Source organism: Eubalaena glacialis, chromosome 10 (assembly GCF_028564815.1).
Source record: "Eubalaena glacialis isolate mEubGla1 chromosome 10, mEubGla1.1.hap2.+ XY, whole genome shotgun sequence".
NCBI classification, from domain to species: Eukaryota; Metazoa; Chordata; class Mammalia; order Artiodactyla; family Balaenidae; genus Eubalaena; species Eubalaena glacialis.
In genome coordinates, this window is record NC_083725.1 from 111,396,013 (window position 1) to 111,417,468 (window position 21,456).

A 21,456-nucleotide genomic window follows, 5' to 3' on the forward strand; every position below is an offset into this window, starting at 1 on the left:
TCTACTTAGTGATCTAACTTACATCTGGTTATACTTAGTTTGCTTTTTTGTTTTTATTTTTTATTTTTTTGGCCAAACAACATGTGGGATCTTAACTCCCAGACCAGGGATTGAACCTGCAGTCCCTGCATTGGAAGCATGGAGTCTTAACCACTGGACCACCAGGGAAGTCCCTTAGTTTGCAATAACTAGCAATAAAAATTTAAAAAAATAACTAGCAATGTTGAACTTTTTCTCATCTCTTTGGTTTCATATGTTTTTGTCTGTTTGTTTTACTGTATGTGTGATTTGCTTGCTTGTGTACTTTTCAATCATACTGTTCATTTTTTTATCGATTCAAAACTGCTTGTTATGTATAAGTACATTAACTCCTCTTCAGTTGTATATGTTTTGATTTTTTTTTCATTTTTCAGTATGTCTTTTAATTTTTTTTTGAGGCATGACCATTATGATTTTTTTTTTTTTTTTTCGGCTGTGCCACGCAGCTTGTGGGATCTTAGTTCCCTGACTAGGGATTGAACTTGGGCTCTTGGCAGTGAAAGCGAGGAGTCTGACCACTGGACCGCCAGCGAATTCCCCATTATGTTTTTTTTTAAGCAGAAAAATCTGACAGTAATTTTCTTAAGAGTTTTTGACTCTGATCATATGCTTATAAGGGCCAGAGGTAGGGATCTAAAATAATTCTTTTCCAAGTTGAAAATCCTCATTTAATATGTGACTTTATAATGTACTAAATTCCCACATAATTTTTTTGATTCCTTTTGACACTTTATTCCATTCTCATGTTCTCTCTGTTTTGAAACCAGTGATACACTGTTTTAATCATTGTTACTTTATTACACATTTTTATATATGTCTTGTCAAGGTCTCCATTTTTGCACTTTACTTTGCAAAAAACATTATGGCATGTTTTGCATGTTTGGTCTTCAAGATAAAATTTAAAACTTTTTGTTAAGTTCCATCTTCTCTCCCTTTCCATTTTTATTTCCTTGGCCAGAATTCTTGTTCTTCATATTTTTTTTTGTGTGTGTTCATTTTAATCTCAGAATCATTTGCACTTCTGAGCAAGACTCAAGGCTTTTGCTATTTCAAAGAACTACAGGCTCTCAGCTGGGAGGGGCTAGAGGAGTCAAGTATTTAGTTCTACCTCTCATCAGCATGTTATCTTCAATCATGAACTTGCTACAAGTCATTCAGATAGCTGGTTAAAGGCAAGTACAGTTGCATATTGTTTTTATTTTATTTTTTATTAAAAATTTATTTATTTATTTATTTATGTATTTAATGGTATTTCAGGAAATTGATTTATTAGCATAGGTTTCAGAGCTTAAAGCTGGCATCGCTGAGACAACTCTAAAGAGTGTACCTGCAAACAAAGTCAAGGACTTGGTTCCAGAAGCAGGCAACTGTATGAAAGCTGATTGGCAAACCCAGACCCAAAGGAACAAGAATCATTTACTTGTGAAATTTAATTGTAGTCAGTTGTTTTGGAATATCTTTGGTTTTTTAAAAAATTTTTATTGGAGTATAGGTGATTTGCAATGTTGTGTTAGTTTCAGGTGTACAGCAAAGTGAATCTGTTATACATATACATATATCCACTCTTTTTTAGATTCTTTTCCCATATAGGCCATTACACAGTATTGAGTAGAGTTCCCTGTGCTGTACAGTAAGTCCATATTAGTTATCTATTTTATATATAGTAGTGTGTATATGTCAATCCCAATCTTCCAATTTATCCCTCCCCGCCCTTACTCCCTGGTAACCATAAGTTTGTTTTCTACATCTGTGACTCTGTTTCTGTTTTGTAGATAAGTTCATTTGTACCTTTTAAAACTTGTTTTAATTGAAATATAGTTGACATACAATATTATGTTAGTTTCAGGTGTACTACATAATGACTTGACATTTGCATACATTATGAAATAAGTCTTGTAACCATCTGGACCCATAAAAAGTTATTACGATATTATTGACCACATTCCTTATGCTATATATTCCCTTGACTTATTTATTATATAACTGAGGTTTGTACCTCTTAACCCCCTTCACCTATTTCACTGCTCCCCTTCTGGCAATCACCTGTTTGTTCTCTGTATCTGTGAATCTGTTTTCATTTTGTTTTGTTTGTTTGTTTGTTTGTTTTTAGATTCCACATATAAGTGAGATCATGCAATATTTGTCTTTCTTTGTCTGACTTATTTCACTTAGCACAATACCCTCTAGATCCATCTAGATTGTCACAAATGGTAAGATTTCTATTGATAGACACTTAGGTTGCTTCCATATCTTGGCTATTGTAAATAGTGCTGCAATAAACATTGCAGTGTTTATATCTTTTTGAATTATATTTTTTTATATCTTCATCAGGTCAATACTCAGAAGTGAAATTGCTGGATCGTATGGCAGTTCTATTTAAATTTTTAAAGGAGGCTCCATACGGTTTTTCATAGTGGCTGCATCAATTTACAATCCTACCAACAGTACACGAGGGTTCTAATTTCTCCACATCCTTGCCAACACTTGTTATTTGTTGTCTTTTTGATGATAGCCATTCTGACAGGTGTGAGGTTGTATCTCATTGTGGTTTTGATTTGCTGATTAACAATATTGAGCATCTTTTCATGTACCTGTTGGTTTCTGTATGTTTTCTTTGAAAAAAATGTCTATTCAGGTCCTCTGCCCATTTTAAAATCAGGTTTTTTTTTTCATGTTGAGTTGTATGAGTTCTTTGTGTATTTTGGATATTAATCTCTTATCAGATACATTATTTGCAAATATCTTCTTACACTTAGTAGGCTGCCTTTTCACTTGATTGATAGTTTCCTTTGCTGTACAAAAGCTTTCTAGTTTGATGTAGTCCCATTTAAAAAATTTTTGCTTTTGTTTCTCTTGCCTAAGGGGACATATCCAAAAATATACTTCTAAGACTGCTGTCAAAAAACTTACTGCCTCTGTTTCCTTCTAGGATTTTTATGGTTTCAGGTCTTACATTTACAACTTTAATCCATTTTGAGTTTATTTTTGTATATGGTGTGAGGAAGTAGTCTCGTTTGATTCTTTTGCACATAGCTGTTCAGTTTTCCCAAAACCATTTATTAAAGGGGCTGTCTTTTCCCCGTCATATATTCTTGTCTCCTTCATTGTAGCTTAATTGACCATATAAGTGTGGTTTATTTCTGGATCCACTATTCTGTTCCTTTGATCTATTTTTTGTGCCAGTACCATACTGTTTAGATTACTGTAGCTTTGAAGTGTAGTTTGAAATCAGGGCACGTGATACCTCCAACTTTGTTCTTCTTTCTCAAATTGCTTTGGCTATTCGGGGTCTTTTGTGTTTCCATACAAATTTTAGAATTTGTTCTAGTTCTGTGATCAGTGTCTTATAGTTTTCTGAGTACAAGTATTTTCCCTCTTTGGTTAGATTTATTCTTATTTTATCCTTTTTGATGCAATTATAAGTGGGATTGTTTTCTTAATTGTTCTGATAGCTTGTTGTTAGTATATAGAAACATGACATTTCTTTATATTAATTTGTATCCTGCAACTTTATTGAATTCACTTATTAGCTCTAGTTATTTGGTAATGTCTCGAATTTTCTATATGTAGTATCATGTCATCTGCAAACAGTGATAGTTTTATTTATTCCTCTCCAATTTGGATTCCTTTTATTTCTTTTTTCTTTGTCTGACTGCTGTGACTAGGACTTCCAATACTATGTTGAATAAAAGTGGCAAGAATAGGCATCCTTGTCTTGTTCCTGATCTTGGAGGAAATGCTTTCAGCTTTTCATGCTTGAGTAAGATATTGACTGTAGGCTTGCCTTTATCATGTAGAGGTATGTTCCCTCTATATCCACTTTGTTAATTCCATACTATTTTTAAATAGGGGAAAAGTATTTGGTAGCAATCTTCCTTCCTCTTTCTCCTGCATCTTCACAAAAGCAGTTATGCATAACTGACCACTCCCTAAAGGAGGCTTAGCCTTTTACCAGCCATGACCACTAGAGGTCACAAAAGCACTTATTGTAGTCACTGAAACAACGGAATGCAGTCTAGGGCATTACAGATTACGCAAAAATGAACCCACACAGACTACATTTAATTAAGGTGCTTCCTCAAAGGGGAATTGCAACTTCTCATAGCAGACCCATTGTCAACCTCAATCCCCTGACCCCCACCCCTGCCAATACAGATGAACACAGTTAATTACTAGGTAGGTAGTTAAAACGAGGTTTTCATACATGAAACCAGCCTGAGATTCCCCCTAGTCTTTCATGCCCCTCTTTTCCCTTCAATTTCTATCATTAGAGCAAACGCTGGGTGTGGAATACACACACACACACACACCTTCCTTTGGTTGCCCAATTTTTTGTTAAAGGAGAAAAAGTCATCTTTGTTTAAAATAATTTCCCCCCATTTCCATTGCTCAATTATTATGTGTTGAATGGAGAAAACTTAGAAACCAGAGAAACAAATAAACAAAAAAACATCAATCACTAATCATTCTATCATGCAGAGATAACCACTGTCACACCCTGGGATGGATGATATTGTGATGTTGTGTAGTCTGATTTCTTCACTTGGCTATGCATGAATGTCTTTTCATGTCATCAAGTATTTATCTTCAACATGAATTTTAGTGACTTATAAGAATCCCATCATACAGACCCACCAGGGTTTACCTATGCATTGCTCTGTTTTTGGACATACACATTGTTTCCATGTTTTCCATATTACAAACATTATCATATGTTATGAGAGAGCACTTATTCACCACTCCCTGAGGGTTTCTACCATTGTAACAGTCCTGGTCTTTTTCAGGGATACAGTGACTTACCTAATAGCTGTGATGGGTGTGAGGATCTGGGCCTGTGTGGTTCATGCCTCTTTCTCCTGGGAGCCAGATTGTTACCAGAGAGCAGGTTCTTACTCTGAGATGCCAGGAGGGGAGGCCTGTGATGGGGCCGTGAAGTCTGTCCACTTCTGGGCTTCAGTTTTAGGAACTGTATTGAGGCTGCATATCTAAGTTTTTTTCTCTAATCATCCCAGCTGACATTTAGATTCTTATATATATATCTGTGTCCTCTTATGATTTCCCCCTTTCTATAAATTTCAGAATTAGGACTTTTGGGGATCAAAGTGTATATCTTATGTCTTTTGATACAAATGTTCATATTCTTCTCTAGAAAGTTTGTTCCAGTGTTGACTCCAACAAGCAGAATTTACCAGTTGATTGTCTTAAATTTTTCTCCCAAAGATCTGTAACTTCAGTATTTATATACATATGTAGGACAGGGTGAGATTATAGATCTATATTTTATATCTAAAATATTATATGTATTATTTATGGGACACAGTTATATATCTACATTTAATATATAAAACATATTGTATGTTAAATTTATATTACTATTAAACACACATTATGTTCATATTAATATATTAAATACATATATAAATTATACAAAATATATTTGAAATGTGATTTACGCAGAACAAATATTAGAAATGGAAGGGGAGAGTTGTGATATATCGATAACATGATTTACCTAGTTCTGAACCATCTGGGAGCTTCATATGAAATAATTTTCATCACTTTATGTATGGATGAATGTGTGTGTACATATATATGTTTACACTAGGTGATTTGAAAAGGAGTACTTGGTATAAGAAATAAAAATAGAAGTTTTAAAGATACATCATTTCCTTTATAGAATAAAAGAGTGTGTTGGTTAATTAATCAAAAAGATCAGAAAGACCTTCCAAAATATCAGTGAGACGCCCCCTTTTCCCCCTCACCCTAGGTTTAAATGATGACTGGCCGTCATTGTCTTGAGAAGCCGGACTTTTTCTTTCATGGGTCACAGATGTTGAAACTCCAGTGACGTTTGCATCATTTATTTTACATTGTGGTTTCCATGTTTTAACCAGGAATATGGTAGCATTGTAAATACTGACTTTTTTGCACAGATTTGAAATGAGGTGAAAAAAAAATTCCAGCCGTCCTCTGGGGACGTTTGATAGAAGCTCAATCCTTCTCCTCCTTAGTACTGTGTGAAGTTGGCTGTGATGTGCTCATGGTTGAAGGGTTTGTAGTCAGCAACTCCTGGAAACAAGCAGAGAACAACACGAGGTGCCCACGGTGCCCATAACCACGCCACCCTCCCACGGGACCAGCCCATTAAATTAGTTAGAGAGACAAAATCGCCAAAGAGTTGATTAGTATGAAGGGAGCATGGAACTGAGATTCAGGGGTCCTTGTTTCCAGGTTCTCAGTTGCCATGTGGAGCACATCTTTGGCCAAGCCCCTTATATTGTGCCAGCCTCCTTCCCTCATATACACTATTGTACTACTAGTATTTATGCTGAAGAATTATTTTCAGGATTAGAAATAATGACTGCCAAATGCCTCATACAGTATCTGACACATAATAAGTATGCAAGAAAGTAGTTACTATTAAAATGGCTTATGTAAGCCAAATTTAGAGCATTCAAGGTGGGAACTCATGTTCATTTTGGAAGATTTTGTAAGAAGTGAGGAAGGGCAGTGGGTTGAGAATTCTTGTCTTTCTGGGCAGGAAACACAGATGATGACATAATCGATGATTAACTCTGAAGTAGCCAGGCATCAGAAAGCATGACAATTCCAGGCCCAAATCTTTTTGGATCTCAGAGGACTTTCTTTTCCCCAGAGAAGAAAAGTAACTGGCAGACATGAGAATTAGCCTGATTTAAGTTCCCAGGGCAATTCTTAAGATGAAGGTGGTAAGAGAATTAATAGCAATAGTGATTAGCATTTTTGAACAAATGCCATGCAAAAGGCACTGAATTTACTCATTTCAAACACATTATTTCTAATCCTCACAATAACCTAAGAAATGGTTATTGCTCTTTCCATATTATAGCTGTGGGCACTGTGCCTCAGAGAAGATTCATTATTTGCCTAGTATAGCTAGAAAATAAGAGAAGGGGCTTCAGGAATTCCCTGGTGGTGCAGTGGTTAGGACTCAGTGCTTTTACTGCTGGGCCCAGGTTTGATCCCTGGTCAGGGAACTAAGATCCTGCAAGCTGTATGGTGTGGCAAAAAAAAAAAAAAAGAGAGAGAGAGAGAGAAGGGTATTCTAACCAAGGCTTATGTGACTCTAAGATCTTTCTTAAATGCTGTGCTTCAATTCCACAAATTCTGACCAGATATTTTTGTCAAATCCATGGTAGGCTCTAGGAAAAACGTCTCTCTCATTGTAATCTTGGATAATGAAGCATCTTGACAAAGCACGATGACAATGAACATCAGGTTAACTAGGTAACATCATCCTTCGACAAAACCATAGACCAGTACTCTTTAAGTTGCAGGATATTTTAGTATTTGCACAAACATTGTAAAGATTGTTAAGGTTTTGCTGAAGTCTGAGTTTTATTCTTCCCACTTTCCTCACCCAAACATTCTTCTTTCTGGTGATTTTTAACAACACTACAACAAAAGAAGACGAAGAATGGATTTTGAGTGAAGCTGTGGTCTTGATTATCTGCTCTATCACATACTACATGTATGCCTTGGGCAAGTCCCTTTTTTGTTTGTGAGACTTAGTTTTTTCTGTTGTAAAAAGAGTCACTAATGCCTACAGGGTTGATGTGAGTATGAAATAAGATAACGTTACTACATTAATAGATGTTATCTTATCCCTCTCATTTATTTCCCACTGGCTATGAATTCACTGTTCTTTTGCTTTACACATACGTGTTTAATTTTTTAACCCCGAATTGGCCATCTTCTTAGATCACACACTTAAAAAAAAAATCTTTCTCACATCTGCTTTTTCCATCTTTAGCTCTTACTACTTTAGGTCAATCCACTTTTCTTGTTCACTGGGTATTTTCCCACTGGCTCGGAGTGGAGTTAGGATTCTTGATTTTTTCAAAAGCTATTTTAGAGAGCTACCCATCTGTTCTATCTTTCTATCTATCATCTATCAACACTGTATATATATTCATAATATATCTGCGTATGTACATACATATGTAACAGCTATATGTACAATTATTGTATATACATACAGTCTCACAATTATTTATCGATTAAATAAATGAATAAATTAAATATGGCAATGAAAGAATTAGCCTTCAAACGATGGAGAAAATGCCCACATTCCTTTTCTTCTCTCACCTTCATTTAAAGGTGTTTTGCCGCTCAGGAACTGCCAAAACGTCTTGTGATTAACATTTTCAGCGATATTGTTAATAGAAGAGACCACAGGTCCCCAGGATGTCATTGTGGTTTCAAATCTGTAAGAATAAAATCATATACGATTAATACCTCACTTTAAGTCAGGCAATAAGAAGTTAAGATGAAGGGACAGAAACCTTCTAAATGCTTTAAAGATCAGAAAAAATCATGTTTCAAAGAGAAAATGCAAATGACTAATGAACATAAAATTACTTCACTTGGAATTAAATAAAAATAAAATGAACAGATTTTTAAAAAACCTATCAATAAGCAAATTTTTAAAATGTAAATGTCCAACAATGGGCAAAAAAATTAGGTGAGTGATGGAATGAATATCCAAGATTGACTCTTTTGCAGTTATGAAAATCGTATTTTTCAATATTTTTCAGTGAAATGGGAAAATGCTTATGCAATAATATTAAGTGAAAATGTGGGATACACGTTGTATCAGAAATATCTATCTCGTATATTATGGATCACAACTATTTGTAATATGCATGGAGAAAATACCTATAAAATTATAAAAAATATCAACAGTGATTATATTGTGGATAGACTATAGATGCTTTGTTTTCTTCTTTATGCTTCCCCCCCTCAAAATTTCTTCTATGTGTATTTATTACATTTATAGTTAGGAAAAGTTAAATCAGGCAAATTTAAAGCTAAGCTTAGAGAAGAAGTAAAGTATATTCAGCAGGTTGTTGGAAAATTAAGTATTCTCGAAATGCGATCTTTATCTTGACCTGTTCCACAGAAGTTAGGGAAGTTATGGAGCTGGTCTGTGGGCAGCAGACACGTGTACTTATCCTAACCCTGGAGAATAGATCCCATGTCACTCGTCTATTCCTTGGCCTTTGTCAGTCTTTCTCCTGGACATCTCTCTGCAGAATTTGGATTGGGCCATCTTTCCTTTGAAAGTATCTCCTCTTTTCCTTTCCATGACCTGGCATCTTCCCCCTCCTCCTCCTATAGCTTAGGCTTCTCCATATTTCTCTACTTTTTCCTCTTTTTGCAAACTATAAACATTCCCCAATGTTTAATGTTCTCCTTTGTGATTTATTTCTATAATTTCCCCTTTCCCAACTGGGTAGTAGAAAGAACATAAGAGTCAGTCAAATCTGGGTTCAGATCTCAATTCCACTAGTTGCATGTTATGTGATCTTCAGAATATTACTTAACCATTTTGGGCCTAAGTGGTTCTATCTGTAAAATGGGAATAATTATATCTGTCTCATGGTTTATTGGAAACATTGTATCTGCCACCTACTACACTGTCCCTAACTTCAGTCGTCAACTCTATCAGGTGACTACCCAATCTCTTTTGCTTGTCCTGACCTCTTTTTCTAGGACTTCCTTTATACCTCCAAAAGCTTCCTAATGTTTCTGTTTTGAATGCCAACAATCATCTAAAGGAATTGGGTTTTTCTCTGAAGGACATTCTTTCTTCCTGACACTCCTACCAATAGTTTTGAAGCTTCTTGCTCTTGACCCCCACATCCAGTCACTCATGAGCCCTGGGGCATCTTCCTTGGTATGAGGACATTTCTCCTAGATGAAGTCCTCATCAGTTTACAGCTTCATTTCTGTAGTCATGCCCTAGCTTTCCTCCTTGTCACTCATTCCCCAAACCAATTAACGTTTTACAACATGACTTTTCTTACTCAAAAACTTTCAATTCTTCTCTGCAACATGAAGTCCGAATTCCTTAGCCTGGTATTTCAGGCTTTCTACAATATCACCCAATCTATCCTTCCAGACATCATTCATTTAATTCAGTCCTGTATTCTCTTGTCTAGTCAAGCTGGTCTAGTCATTGACCCTAAATTCCTTGCTCAGTCCTGTCTCAAATGCTTTGTCCTCACCATCCCCCTCTTCCTAGAACACCATCCTTCCATATCTTCCTGTATGGTACCTATTCTTTGAATGTGGTCCAAAGCCACCAGCCTTCCTTGACTCTTCTAATCCACACTGTGCTCTCTCTCCTTTGAATTCCTGTTTTAAAAACTCCATCTTGGGCTTCCCTGGTGGCACAGTGGTTAAGAATCCACCTGCCAATGCAGGGGACACGGGTTCGAGCCATGGTCCACGAAGATCCCACATGCAGCGGAGCAACTAAGCCTGGGCTCCACAACTACTGAGCCAGCGTGCCACAACTACTGAAGCCCGTGTGCCTAGAGCCCATGCTCCGCAACAAGAGAAGGCACTGCAGTGAGAAGCCCATGCAGCGCAACGTAGAGTAGCAACGAAGACCCAACGCAGCCAAAAATAATAAATAAATAAAATAAATAAATTTATAAAAAAAAAAAACTCCATCTTATATTGACTTGAATGATTTAATTTTTATGAGAGCCTTGCCTAGTTAATAGATTGCAGGCTCTTCAAAGGGCTATTAAATAAAGATCTGTTATGTTATCAGAAGGGAAAAAAGCAAGAAAATGAAGGAAGGAGAGAGAGAATGGGAATTCAGGTTGGGCTTGGGAGGAGTGGTGAATGTCACTTGTAACACTCACTTGAACGTGGGGTTTTTGCGCTGTGCTTCCTCTAGGACAACAAGTAGCACTGATCCTCTTTTTACACTAACATTGATGGTCTCATTGAAGAGAAGCTCCACACCCCTCAGCTGGTTATTTATGGTGTATTTGACGGTGATATTGGATGCTGAGGTGGGAACAGGGCTAGGAGGGTTGGGTAGAGTTGGTTGCACCTCATGATCTGGGAAGAGCAAAGAGGCCAAATTTGTTAAAGATTATGGGGTTTGTAGTACAGGTACAAAATCTCTGTTATTGGCAGCTTATCCCAGAACACATTTCAAGAGATGACAGTGGTTTTGTGTCCTTTGTGGATTGTTCTGAAGAACTGGTGTGACCTATGAAGCTCTCATTTCCATCCTAGAGAATTGATCGTAGCTGAAGAACTGACAGCTAGCTTAATAACGAACGTTCATTTTGTTAAAAGGATTTGTAAACTGAAGGGAGGACTTTGAGCCCTAAGTCATGTATTTTACATGGTGCTCTCTGTTCACTTGGGGTTTTTTGTTAACCCGAAGAATCTGGAAGCCAAGGTAGTAAGTTTCAGACCATTTAACAAAATACCTGGGCACCTAGTGTAGAATCCTAGGAAGGACTCCATGGCCACCTTGTTCAAGTTGGGAAATCTTTGGGAAGCAGCCTAAGGAGTTAGTGAGTGTGGCTATGTTTGGTATGATTGTTGTCAGATTGCTTAATTGTGGTCTCTATAGATTCTGTACTGAGATAGACAAGGAGCTTACTAATCTCTGCTTATCTCAGGAAGTCCATGCAACATAAGATGAATCATACTTTATGTTAGTATTTGATTAGAAAGAAGAGTTGGAGGACTCTATACCAAAGACTCTGGGGTGATAAATTTTTTTGCAGGACTCTACTTTCTAGATGTATATTTCTGCCATGTTTGAATTTTAAGTATCTCTGTATTATATTTGTAAATGGATAAAATAAAGATATTTCAAATAAAAAGGTAATGTGCCAGATTTCCACCCCATCCCCTTGGTGTGCTATGAGCACATTTTTGTATCTCCAAGTCTTGGCTGAAATATCAACTCTGTTCTTCTCCTAAGGTTCCCAAACTCAATGATCGGTCATACTTTCTTTGCTTTTGCACTGTATATGGCTTCTATTTCTGTTTAATACTTATTTCATTCTTCCAAATATTGTAGTTTTTGTCTACATACCATCTCCTGACTTTGTAAAGAGCAGATATGATAAGATATTGCCTAATGTTTGGTGCATTTGTCAAATGAATGAATGAAGTCATATGTTATTTGTTAGGACCATGGATCTTCTCTCTCCACAAGCATCCAACAAAATGATTTACCTATAGTAGGTGCTCAGTAAATGTGTGTTGAATGAAGTGGATGTGGGAGCAGAATTCTGAGGACAGGACAGCACGGCTGCGTGCTAACACACAACTCTTGGGAACTGGCCCTGCCTACATGGCAGTCATGGATATAACAAGCCCTTATGCCACTTAAAATTGGTCCACGTATCATTCCTGGCATAAGTTGCCACTTTATAGGGAGAGACAGATGTTAAGAGTTCTTACCAGGGCTGCAAGACACATGGGGCACATCTAGGTATGTCTTGCCTTTCAGGGAAGGCAGGATTTGGGCAATGGACATGGGGTTGTGGAATTTCCCCTCCTTAATCTCATCCAGTACAGAATCCATGGTCTTCTGGCAGTTCCACTCCTTGTTAGGTCGTTCAGGTGTCACGGAGAGAGCCTGGGGCCGGGGTGGGGGTGGGAGGGTGGGTAGAGAGAGAGAGACAGATTAGGTATAGCTGAGAGTTGGCCTTTATTAGCCTTATAAGGGACAGACTTGATCACTAATCTTTGTGATCAACCAGAGTCCAAAACCGAAGCTGCACGAGGTTCAGGACAACATCTGTCTTATTCACGGCTGTGTCCCCACTGCTTAGTTCAGTGTCTGTCACATAGCAGTCACACAATAAATATCTGAGCTACACTCAGATTCAGGGAGTGCTATTAGGGCTGCTGTATTTACTAACAGTTCTTGCATGTAGAAGGAGGATGAGAGCTGGCAAAGCAAGCTCCTGGGGAAGCTTTAGTGTAGGACAACCTGGCCATCTAACGGTAGTAGACTTCTTTTGTTTTTTGTTGTTCTACACACCCTTTGGTGGACTCTTCCCACATTCTTTGATCATGTCAGTACTGTCAGCGAGAGGCTCCAGGATCCTGGCCACAAGGGTGGACTCATGGGCTGGGCTAATCGTAGAGTGCCATCCTCTTGGTGACAGTGATTGATGGACACATGCACTAATCAGAGTCCTTCCATGATACACAGACTTTGGGAGAGAGAAACATTTCTTCCCCTTTGCTGGGGTTAGTAATCATTGAGGTGCTAGTGACCATCTTTCTCAGCCACTCTGAAGAAGCCATACAGCAGGAGAGAATGAGAAAAACTATGGCTGAGAGATGATGAAAGAGTGATCCCTGATATGATTTGAGCCCTCTATTCTGATTAATCCCGAAATCACCTAATCGAGCCCTGGATCCCCCAGTTTATGTGAAATAGTAAATCTCCATTTTTTTTTTCTTAAGCAAAAATTATTTGGGTTTCTGTTATTTGCAAAATGAGTCTTGATGAATACACCAAGCAAGTCACTCTACTTTGCTGAGTTTTCTGTCTCATGGGTAAAATAGAAATCATAGTTCCTGCCTACCTTTGGGGCGGTCATTGGAGGTTCAGATGGGATGCTATGCAAAAGCATTTTGTAATGGTGTGTTGCAGAAGCTGTCCTTAGCACCTCCCTGCCTTTAGGGTTGTGCTGACTCATCCACCAGAGCACGTTAATGGGCTGGGGTTGCTGATGACCCATTCACTTGAAGCTTTGAATGGGAAATGGGAGAAGGGAGGGGAGCCAGAAATGGCTGTGAGCTAGAGGCAGTACTGAGAGCAACTAGGCAGTTTTGACAGGCTCTGTTAACCTCCCTAACCATGACAATGGCTCTTCCCAGAGGCCCCTTTACAGGGCAGTTTGGTTAAAGGGCATCAGTTAGGCTTTCCCAGCAACCGTATCTGTATCTCGTCCACTTGCCATATTCATATCCCAAACCCCACTAAGTGAGATGTATCCCCTTGGGATAAAACATCACAACACCAACTCTTTAGAAAGGAGTAATGCATTAGCCAGTTAGAAGTCAATAATAACTTCGCATGAAGAAGTTCATGCCCCCAAGTTAGGTTCTTGTCAGAGGAACCTTGAAAGCGTTGGAATATTTATGGAAGAAAGAGGAGGAAATGCCTCTGGGAAACAATGTGGGTGGCCTAGGTCACTTGAAGGGCACTGACAGCTGGCAGAGGGTGAGTGAAGGCTGCAAAGGAAGCTAAATATCACCTCTCTTCCATTGGGAGAGATCACAAACAATTATTAAATGCCACATTGTGCCTGTGACTTTTTTTATACCTTCACTATTATGGGGAAAATGAAATTCCAGGAAATTCAATATTTGCCTAAAATGGTGGCCAATCTGGGATGCAAACCCAACTTGTTACAGCCTTAGAAACCCTTTGTTTTTGACACCAGAACATTTTAGATTAGAAAAAGTTTATATAGTAGATATCTGGTGATTTCAGACTTCAGACTGCCTGGGTAAACTCTGGCATAACTCAGGTAGGGAGAGGTTATGTATCCTAACTGATAAGTAATCCACGTGGCCTTTGATATCTGGATATGGATGATATCTGGATATGGAGGTCCTGCCTTTTTCCAAGGAAAAACTTTAATTCCCAGGTACAGCTTTTCACGGTGTACTCTGCAGGTGCTAAAATCCCAAATATAATTCACAAACCAAATTAGCAAAAGCAAACACTTCTCTGTCTGGCTCTAAGGTGAGCAAGGTTATTTTAAGTGAGTCGTGAATAAAACTTGCCTTAGATTTCTTCAAGACTTCCTTTGTTCCCCGACAAAGCTTTCTAGACCTGAGCCCTGGGAAAGCTTTTGTATGATTCAGCCATAAAAACAAACTGTTTTGTTCTCTGACAAAATTTTATTGACCACGACATGATGTAGAAACTGACTTTATTTTCATTAGTTGGTCCTATGGCACATTGGAGTGGGGACTTTGTATTTACTCTTATGTTTAACATGAACTAATTTCTAGTCTATTTATGCCCTTTGCTCATTTTTTAATCTTAATTTTAAAAAATATTTTAAAAATTGAGATGTAATTGACATATAACATTATATTTGTTTCAGGTATAGTAACAAATGATTTGATATTTGTATACATTGTCAAATGATCACAGTTTAAGTCTAGTTAACATTCATCACCACACATAGTTTCACATTTTTTATATTGTGATGAGAACTTTTAAGATTTACTCTCTTAGTAACTTTCAAATATATAATACAGTATTATTAACAATAGTCACCATACTGTACATTACATCACTAATTTTTAATGTATAGAATATCAGACCAGTCTCCAACCCCCTGCACTAGTCCAGAGCTAAATTAGATTTAGGGTTGGCATTGTAACTCCATGGTTCTCTTTCTTTATTTTTTATTGATGTATAGTTGATTTACAATATTATTTTAGTTTCAGGCATATGGTATAGTGATTCAGTATTTTTGCAGATTATACTCCATTATAGATTATTACAAGATAATGGCTATAATTCCCTGTGCTATACAGTATATCCTTGTTGCTTATCTATTTTATACATAGTAGTTTGTACCTGTTAGTCCCATACCCCTAATTTGTCCCTCCCCGCTTCCCTCTCCCCTTTGGTAACCACAAGTTTGTTTTCTATATCTATGAGTCTGTTTCTGTTTTGCATATACATTCATTTGTATTATTTTTTAGATGCCACATATAGGTGATATCATGCAGCATTTATCTTTCTTTGCTTGATTTAATTCATTAAGCATAACATTATGATTCTCTGTTTCTTGGGATTTCCAAGTTGGGAAGGTCATGATGTAGTTTTTCTATTAATCCCATGGGGCATTTTGAGACTCTGGAGCATAAATTTCTTAGTTTGGACTACAGGATTTGGCCACAGATGACCCTTTAATTTTTGATTCTAGTTGGTTCTCTCTCCCCGTTATTATTGGTGTGTTTTCCATGGGAAGATGTTGCCCTAATCAACGGAAGGGGAGGGGTGTGTGTGTGTGGGTGTGTGTATGTGTGTGTGTGTGTGGTTGTATTTGGAGCTATATCAAGCAGCATCTTATAGAATCCAAGCCTGAGACTCTATACTAGGGAAGCATAGGACTGAGCATAGACTTGATGACCAGACACATCTGGCGCTGCCATATATTAGGGATCTTTGTGAGGTTGAACTGAGACTGAGATAGTAAAAGACCTTGACAAAGACTAGATGTCCAGGCCGTTTTAGATTATTTTCATTAATCATTTTGAATACAATCCCACCTTTTTTTGGATCAAGGTAAAGATCTGATAAAAGAACACTTGATTGGCAGCATGGAATCAGAAGATTCAATATTTTTTGAGGACCTCCTTGAATATCCTTATTTTTTAATACACCAAACTTTCAATTGTCTATAATTATTATGAACAAACTGATCATTATTCATAATAAACCAATATATTTCTTGGATTTATTTATTTCTTTTTTTTTCCATGGAAGGGAAAAGAGTTCATGCATATTTGATTTTATACTTTACCTGTGAGGTAGGGATGAATTAACACTTACCTGCATTTCACCAGTAGAGAAACTGAGGCACAGGTGCCGTAAGGAATCTACCTCTAGCCACAGTAGCTGGTCCTCCCCAGAGATACTACCAGAAGCCTGGTCTCTTGGTCCTACAATCCAGGCTTAGGGACATGGACCCAGCGAAGGGCATCAATGATGCATTTACCTGCATGGCAAGGCCAGTGCTGTAGATGTCTCCGATGATGCCATTGTCTTGGATCCTCATGCTGATATTCTCCACAGTATTCTTTAGTACCTGACCGAACAGGACTCTGTAACCTTCCTCTGAACCTACGGGGATCTTGTGGTACATACAGGTCAGAGCCAAGGTCACCATTGCTCCTGTGTCTGAGAATCACAGCACAGGATAAGACAACCACCACCACCACAATATGAACAACTAACATTTGTGTGCTTATTGTGTTCAGGTTCATTACCTCCTTTACCCTTCAGGACAGTCTGTGAAATAGGACCTATAATTATCTCCATTTAGGGGATGAGGAAATGGAGGCTCAGAGAGGTTAGGTAACTGCCCAAGGCCACACACCTGAATGCAGATCTGTATGACTCCACAGCTCATGCTTTGAATGAAAGTCAACTAGCAGCATTTTCAATCCCACTTCTCTTGTCCCAATGTTTATCTTTCAAAATGTCAGCAGTGGTGAAGGTCCAGCCATCACCACCTCTCATTTAAGTCCTCTCTGTCACCCCACACAACAAGTGTAGTCTCTTTTCTGGATTCCTTTAGCATTTGTTGTTCGTACCTGTTTTGCGATCTCGGCACTTTCTGCTGTTACTGTGCCCTGTGAGTTCTCGGATGGGGGGAGGGCGGGGATTTTCATCTCCCATAGTACCCAGCACAAGGGCTTTTTTCATTATTTCATTCTTATTATGTGTGAACTGAATGGGCAAACTCTGGCATGACGAGACCAGAACAAATCAAAGACTTGCCAGATGGCACTTTTTTCATCAATCTTTTCCTCCCCACCCTAATCTCCACCCAAAATTTCATCACCTCATTAAGGATGACAATGTTGGCAAAGAAGTCCCAATTTCCTGAACTGGCAGAGAGGCCCCAGCAATGCATGAGGTCCCAGATGGGAAACAGAGGCCAGTCTGTGTTTGACCCATGGGGAGGGTACTTGAGTAAATATCTACCTGGGTGCTGGTCTGATAAAGCCTGAAAAGAGAAAGGTTGCTCATGTGGCATGTATAAGGGGTGAAAACCTGAGATAATACTGTTGCTTAGATAGTGGTAGAGGAGAAAAGATGACCACCAATGAGGGACATAACAGTGGCCCCCACAGAGGGCATCATACAGAGAAGGGATCGTTATGTGCAGAAGAAGGACATGGTGTGGTAGAGGATAGAGCTTCCATTCACAAGCAGCCACGTGCTTGCAGGATGAAGGAACAAGATGGTTCCAGTGCATCCTTGAAGGGCAGCATTATGGGTTTAGTGTTCAGAGAGTAGCTGTTTAGTATAAAGAGAATATTTGGGGACTTCCCTGGTGGCGCAGTGGTTAAGAATCCACCTGCCAACGCAGGGGACATGGGTTCGAGCCCTGGTCCGGGAAGATCCCACATGCCGCGGAGCAATGAAGCCCGTGAGCCACAACTACTGAGCCTGCACTCTAGAGCCCGCAAGCCACAACTACTGAAGCCTGCATGCTGCAACTACTGAAGCCCATGCACCTAGAGCTCATGCTCCAACCCCGCTCGCCGCAACTAGAGAAAGCTCGTGAACAGCAACAAAGACCCAACACAGCCAAAAAAAAAAAAAAAAGAATATTTGGATGTAGTAAGGAGAAGCATCGAGAAGAATAGAGTGTGGAAGCGTCAGCAGCGATTAAAAAGGAGGTTCAGGGTGGGACTGAGTCCAGACACTGATTTAATAATTTAATCACTCATCTGGGAACAACTCCTGACTTGGATGACATATTTATTGCTCTCAGTGGAGATTCTGATTTCTCTGTAACTGTCAGACATGTCAAGTATTGTCCTGGTTTCTGTTTTATTTTCTCTCTTTCATTTATACCTTAATTCACATGTCCAACAAATATTTGCCAAGTATCTCTCATCTACAGACATTTTCATGGTCCTGAGCTCCTCTTCCATGGAAAGCTCCCCCCCCCCCACTTTCCCTCCAGCTCTACCCTTCAGTGACCTTGATGTTCCCAGCTCAGGGCACTGTGTGAAAGTGGTGACCTACTCACCCATGTTGAAGGGAGAGGAATTGGCCAGCAGGCTCTTGGCAAAGCGGGCTGCTATGGGTAAGGTCGTCTCCGGGTTGTTCTGGCACAGCACCAAGATCGCCAGACTGGGCCCATAGAAGGAGGAAGCATGGGTATTGAGGCCTTGGAAAGGGATAGAGGGCCTTCATAAGACTAACATTCACCATAAAGAAGATATTTGTGAAAAAGGAAAAGCCAAACCTTTTAAAGAGACATTGCTAGAAAACCTGTCCAAAAAGAAAGATACCATATGACAAGAGATAACGACCATGTGTCTCAGAGTAAGACTGTCATCTGGCATGAGAACAGAATAAAAGGGATGCTGCTGTCTTCAATGATGGCATAGAACTGTTTCCCTGGGATAGTGGTCTTTTCTAGTTCATTGGATTGGAAGTGGAGATCTCACTTGTGGGATCATCAGAGGTACTTTGTGTCTCTTGCCTAAACTTCCACTCTCCCTTCCTTTTTCTTTATAGATTTAAAATTCTCAGGAAGGGCCATTTGCCTCACTTCCCCTTCCCTTCTGATGAGGTCTTACTGGCAGGTGCCCAGTTCTCCATTTGTCTCTGTAGAATCGATACTCGGTTCCCAGGGTCTCGGCAGGAGGAGGTGAGGGCCATAATGGTGAGGGCAAGCTGACCAATGGTAAGGTCTGTAGAAGAGAGAACAATATAGTTAAACGAAGGCATTCTCAGGGGAGAGAGCACCAGGGGCCAGGCTGAGCTCTCTGCTTCTTTCCAGATCATTTCGATTTTTTAAATAATGTGATTAGTTTTTTGATCTTTCTTAAGGAAAGAAGTATGGAAAAACATTGAAGAAGTATGGAAAAACATTAAGTAGGCCATTAATCTAGTGGCCTCTATGTGACTTGACAACCCCATAAGGAATTCCTGGTATCTGTTTAGAAAAACAGCAAGAATACCCATACAAATTCCTATATAAAAAATGTATAGTTACAAGATAATTTTAACTTTACTCAAGTTTATCTAATTTGAACCTCAAGGCAACTCCTGTGAGGTAGGCAGAACAGAGATTTTATTATTATTGTTATTGTTGTTGTTGTTATTGCTATTAGTGTTATTGTTATTAAAATTATTTGCATTTCGCAAATGACGAACTTGTGGTTGATGGGGATCTGTGACTAGTTCAAGGTCACAGAATTAGTAAGTGGCAGAGCCAGACCTGGAAATCCACTCTTTTACATTTAATCTAGAGCTCTTTCTGCTTTACTGCCCTCCTGTGTGAATGCCCTGACTTCACACATGAGTCCTTCCAAGTATGCAGGGAAAGGTGTTTGGGTGATTCAGGTACCATCACAGGTAGCATTGGGGTGGGGCGACGTGGACGTGGGCCCTGGGGGTGGAGATTCAGGGAGCGGGCAGAGGGGCCCTGTCTTCTCACCAGCTGTGTCACTGGCCATGAGCTTGTAAGTCAGGAGCTTCTGGGCCTCCAAGTTGTAGGCTCCGGCCAGGTTCATGGCAATCAAGATGCTGGGGTTTGGGAAGGCAGAGTTGACCACGGAGCTCTCCATGAGCACTTGGATGCCATTAACCAAGGGCTGCTCTGCTAAGGGAACAGCTGCAAGGGACAAAGCCGTTTACCACACCCCTCATCCTCATTCCCTCTTCTCAGAAACATGTTTCCTGTGTCTCTTAGGAGAAGACAGGATTAGCCTTGGTATCCTCAGGGATGCTCCCTTTGGGGTGATTATTAAAGAGCAATGGAGAAAACATTGGGCTTTTTCTTTTGAGGCCAATTAGTCCCTACATCTTCCCAAATAACCCTTATCTTTAAGAAGGTGATTTTTCACTTAGTAACATCGAGCACTATGGCTCACAGACATTTCATGCTATTTCTAGCATGTTCCTAGAAGTCACTGATTTCCTTGAATCCATTTTTTTCTCCCTCTTACATGAAAAATATGAAAGATTTGGGATATGACCTATCCTCAGCAGGTACCCAACATTCTCACTAGTAGTGGTACCTGGTCAGAACAGCCACTGAGGGTCTTTCTCTGTATCATCAACCATCATTCCTGCAATGGTATTTCAATTTCTCTTAAAGTAAAATGCATAGACTTGCCTCTCAAAGAGCTTATGCTATTAAGTCAGGAAAGATGAACCACACACGCTCACACCCTGACTCACCTGTTTTGGAACTCCGAGAGTGATCGCTATTTTCAGGCACTACCTCATGAGCAGACGTCAGTGTCTGAGGTTTCTGCCTATCCCCAGGGTAACTGCTTCCCTGACCTTGGAGAAAATGCTCTACTCACAGCATGAGCTTCCGGTCTGGGTGCTGGTCCCAGTCATAGCCCAGAGAAGGGTCAGGAGTTGGAGGGTGACCCGGGTCATCCCACTCTCCCCTGTCCTGTCCATGTCTCCCGTTCACAAGTCCCAGTGTTTGCAAGTAGAGTATTTCTCTACTTTTTCTTATATACGCTTCTCTTTGTAAAACAGTCTGCCCTCCTCCCCCATCCTCCAGCCACTCCTAACCACTTATGCTGACCGCTCTCTCCCTGATAAAACTAATTTCCATTTGCTTATCTAAGTTTACCTACTATAGAGCCTCCAAGGTGCCTGAAGGTCACATCTAGGCCGCACAGTCATAGGAGACACTCAGGGCTTAATATGCGGTGGAGGCAGCGATGACCAAGTATCCTTTACTAAAATCCTGGGAGGCCGGCTAATGTGTGCGTATAACAGAGACTTTCTCCTAAGCCTTTGCACACCCAGACAGCCTCTTGGCTGTTTATTGGCAACCACTTCATTGAGGTTTG

At 39.4% G+C, this 21,456-nt stretch overlaps 1 protein-coding gene across 1 annotated transcript; it reads right to left on the reverse strand.

The window, feature by feature from the left end:
* Window positions 1-6,046: 6,046 nt before the first annotated feature.
* Window positions 6,047-21,031, reverse strand: CBLIF (cobalamin binding intrinsic factor). The gene is made up of 9 exons (XM_061203418.1): window positions 20,953-21,031; window positions 20,079-20,255; window positions 19,216-19,329; window positions 18,660-18,800; window positions 16,611-16,792; window positions 12,307-12,484; window positions 10,737-10,938; window positions 8,167-8,285; window positions 6,047-6,108 (listed from the first exon to the last, which is right to left on the reverse strand). The coding sequence occupies exons 1-9, from the start codon at window positions 21,029-21,031 to the stop codon at window positions 6,047-6,049; spliced, it is 1,254 nt and encodes a 417-aa protein (XP_061059401.1).
* Between the last annotated feature and the right edge of the window lie 425 nt (window positions 21,032-21,456).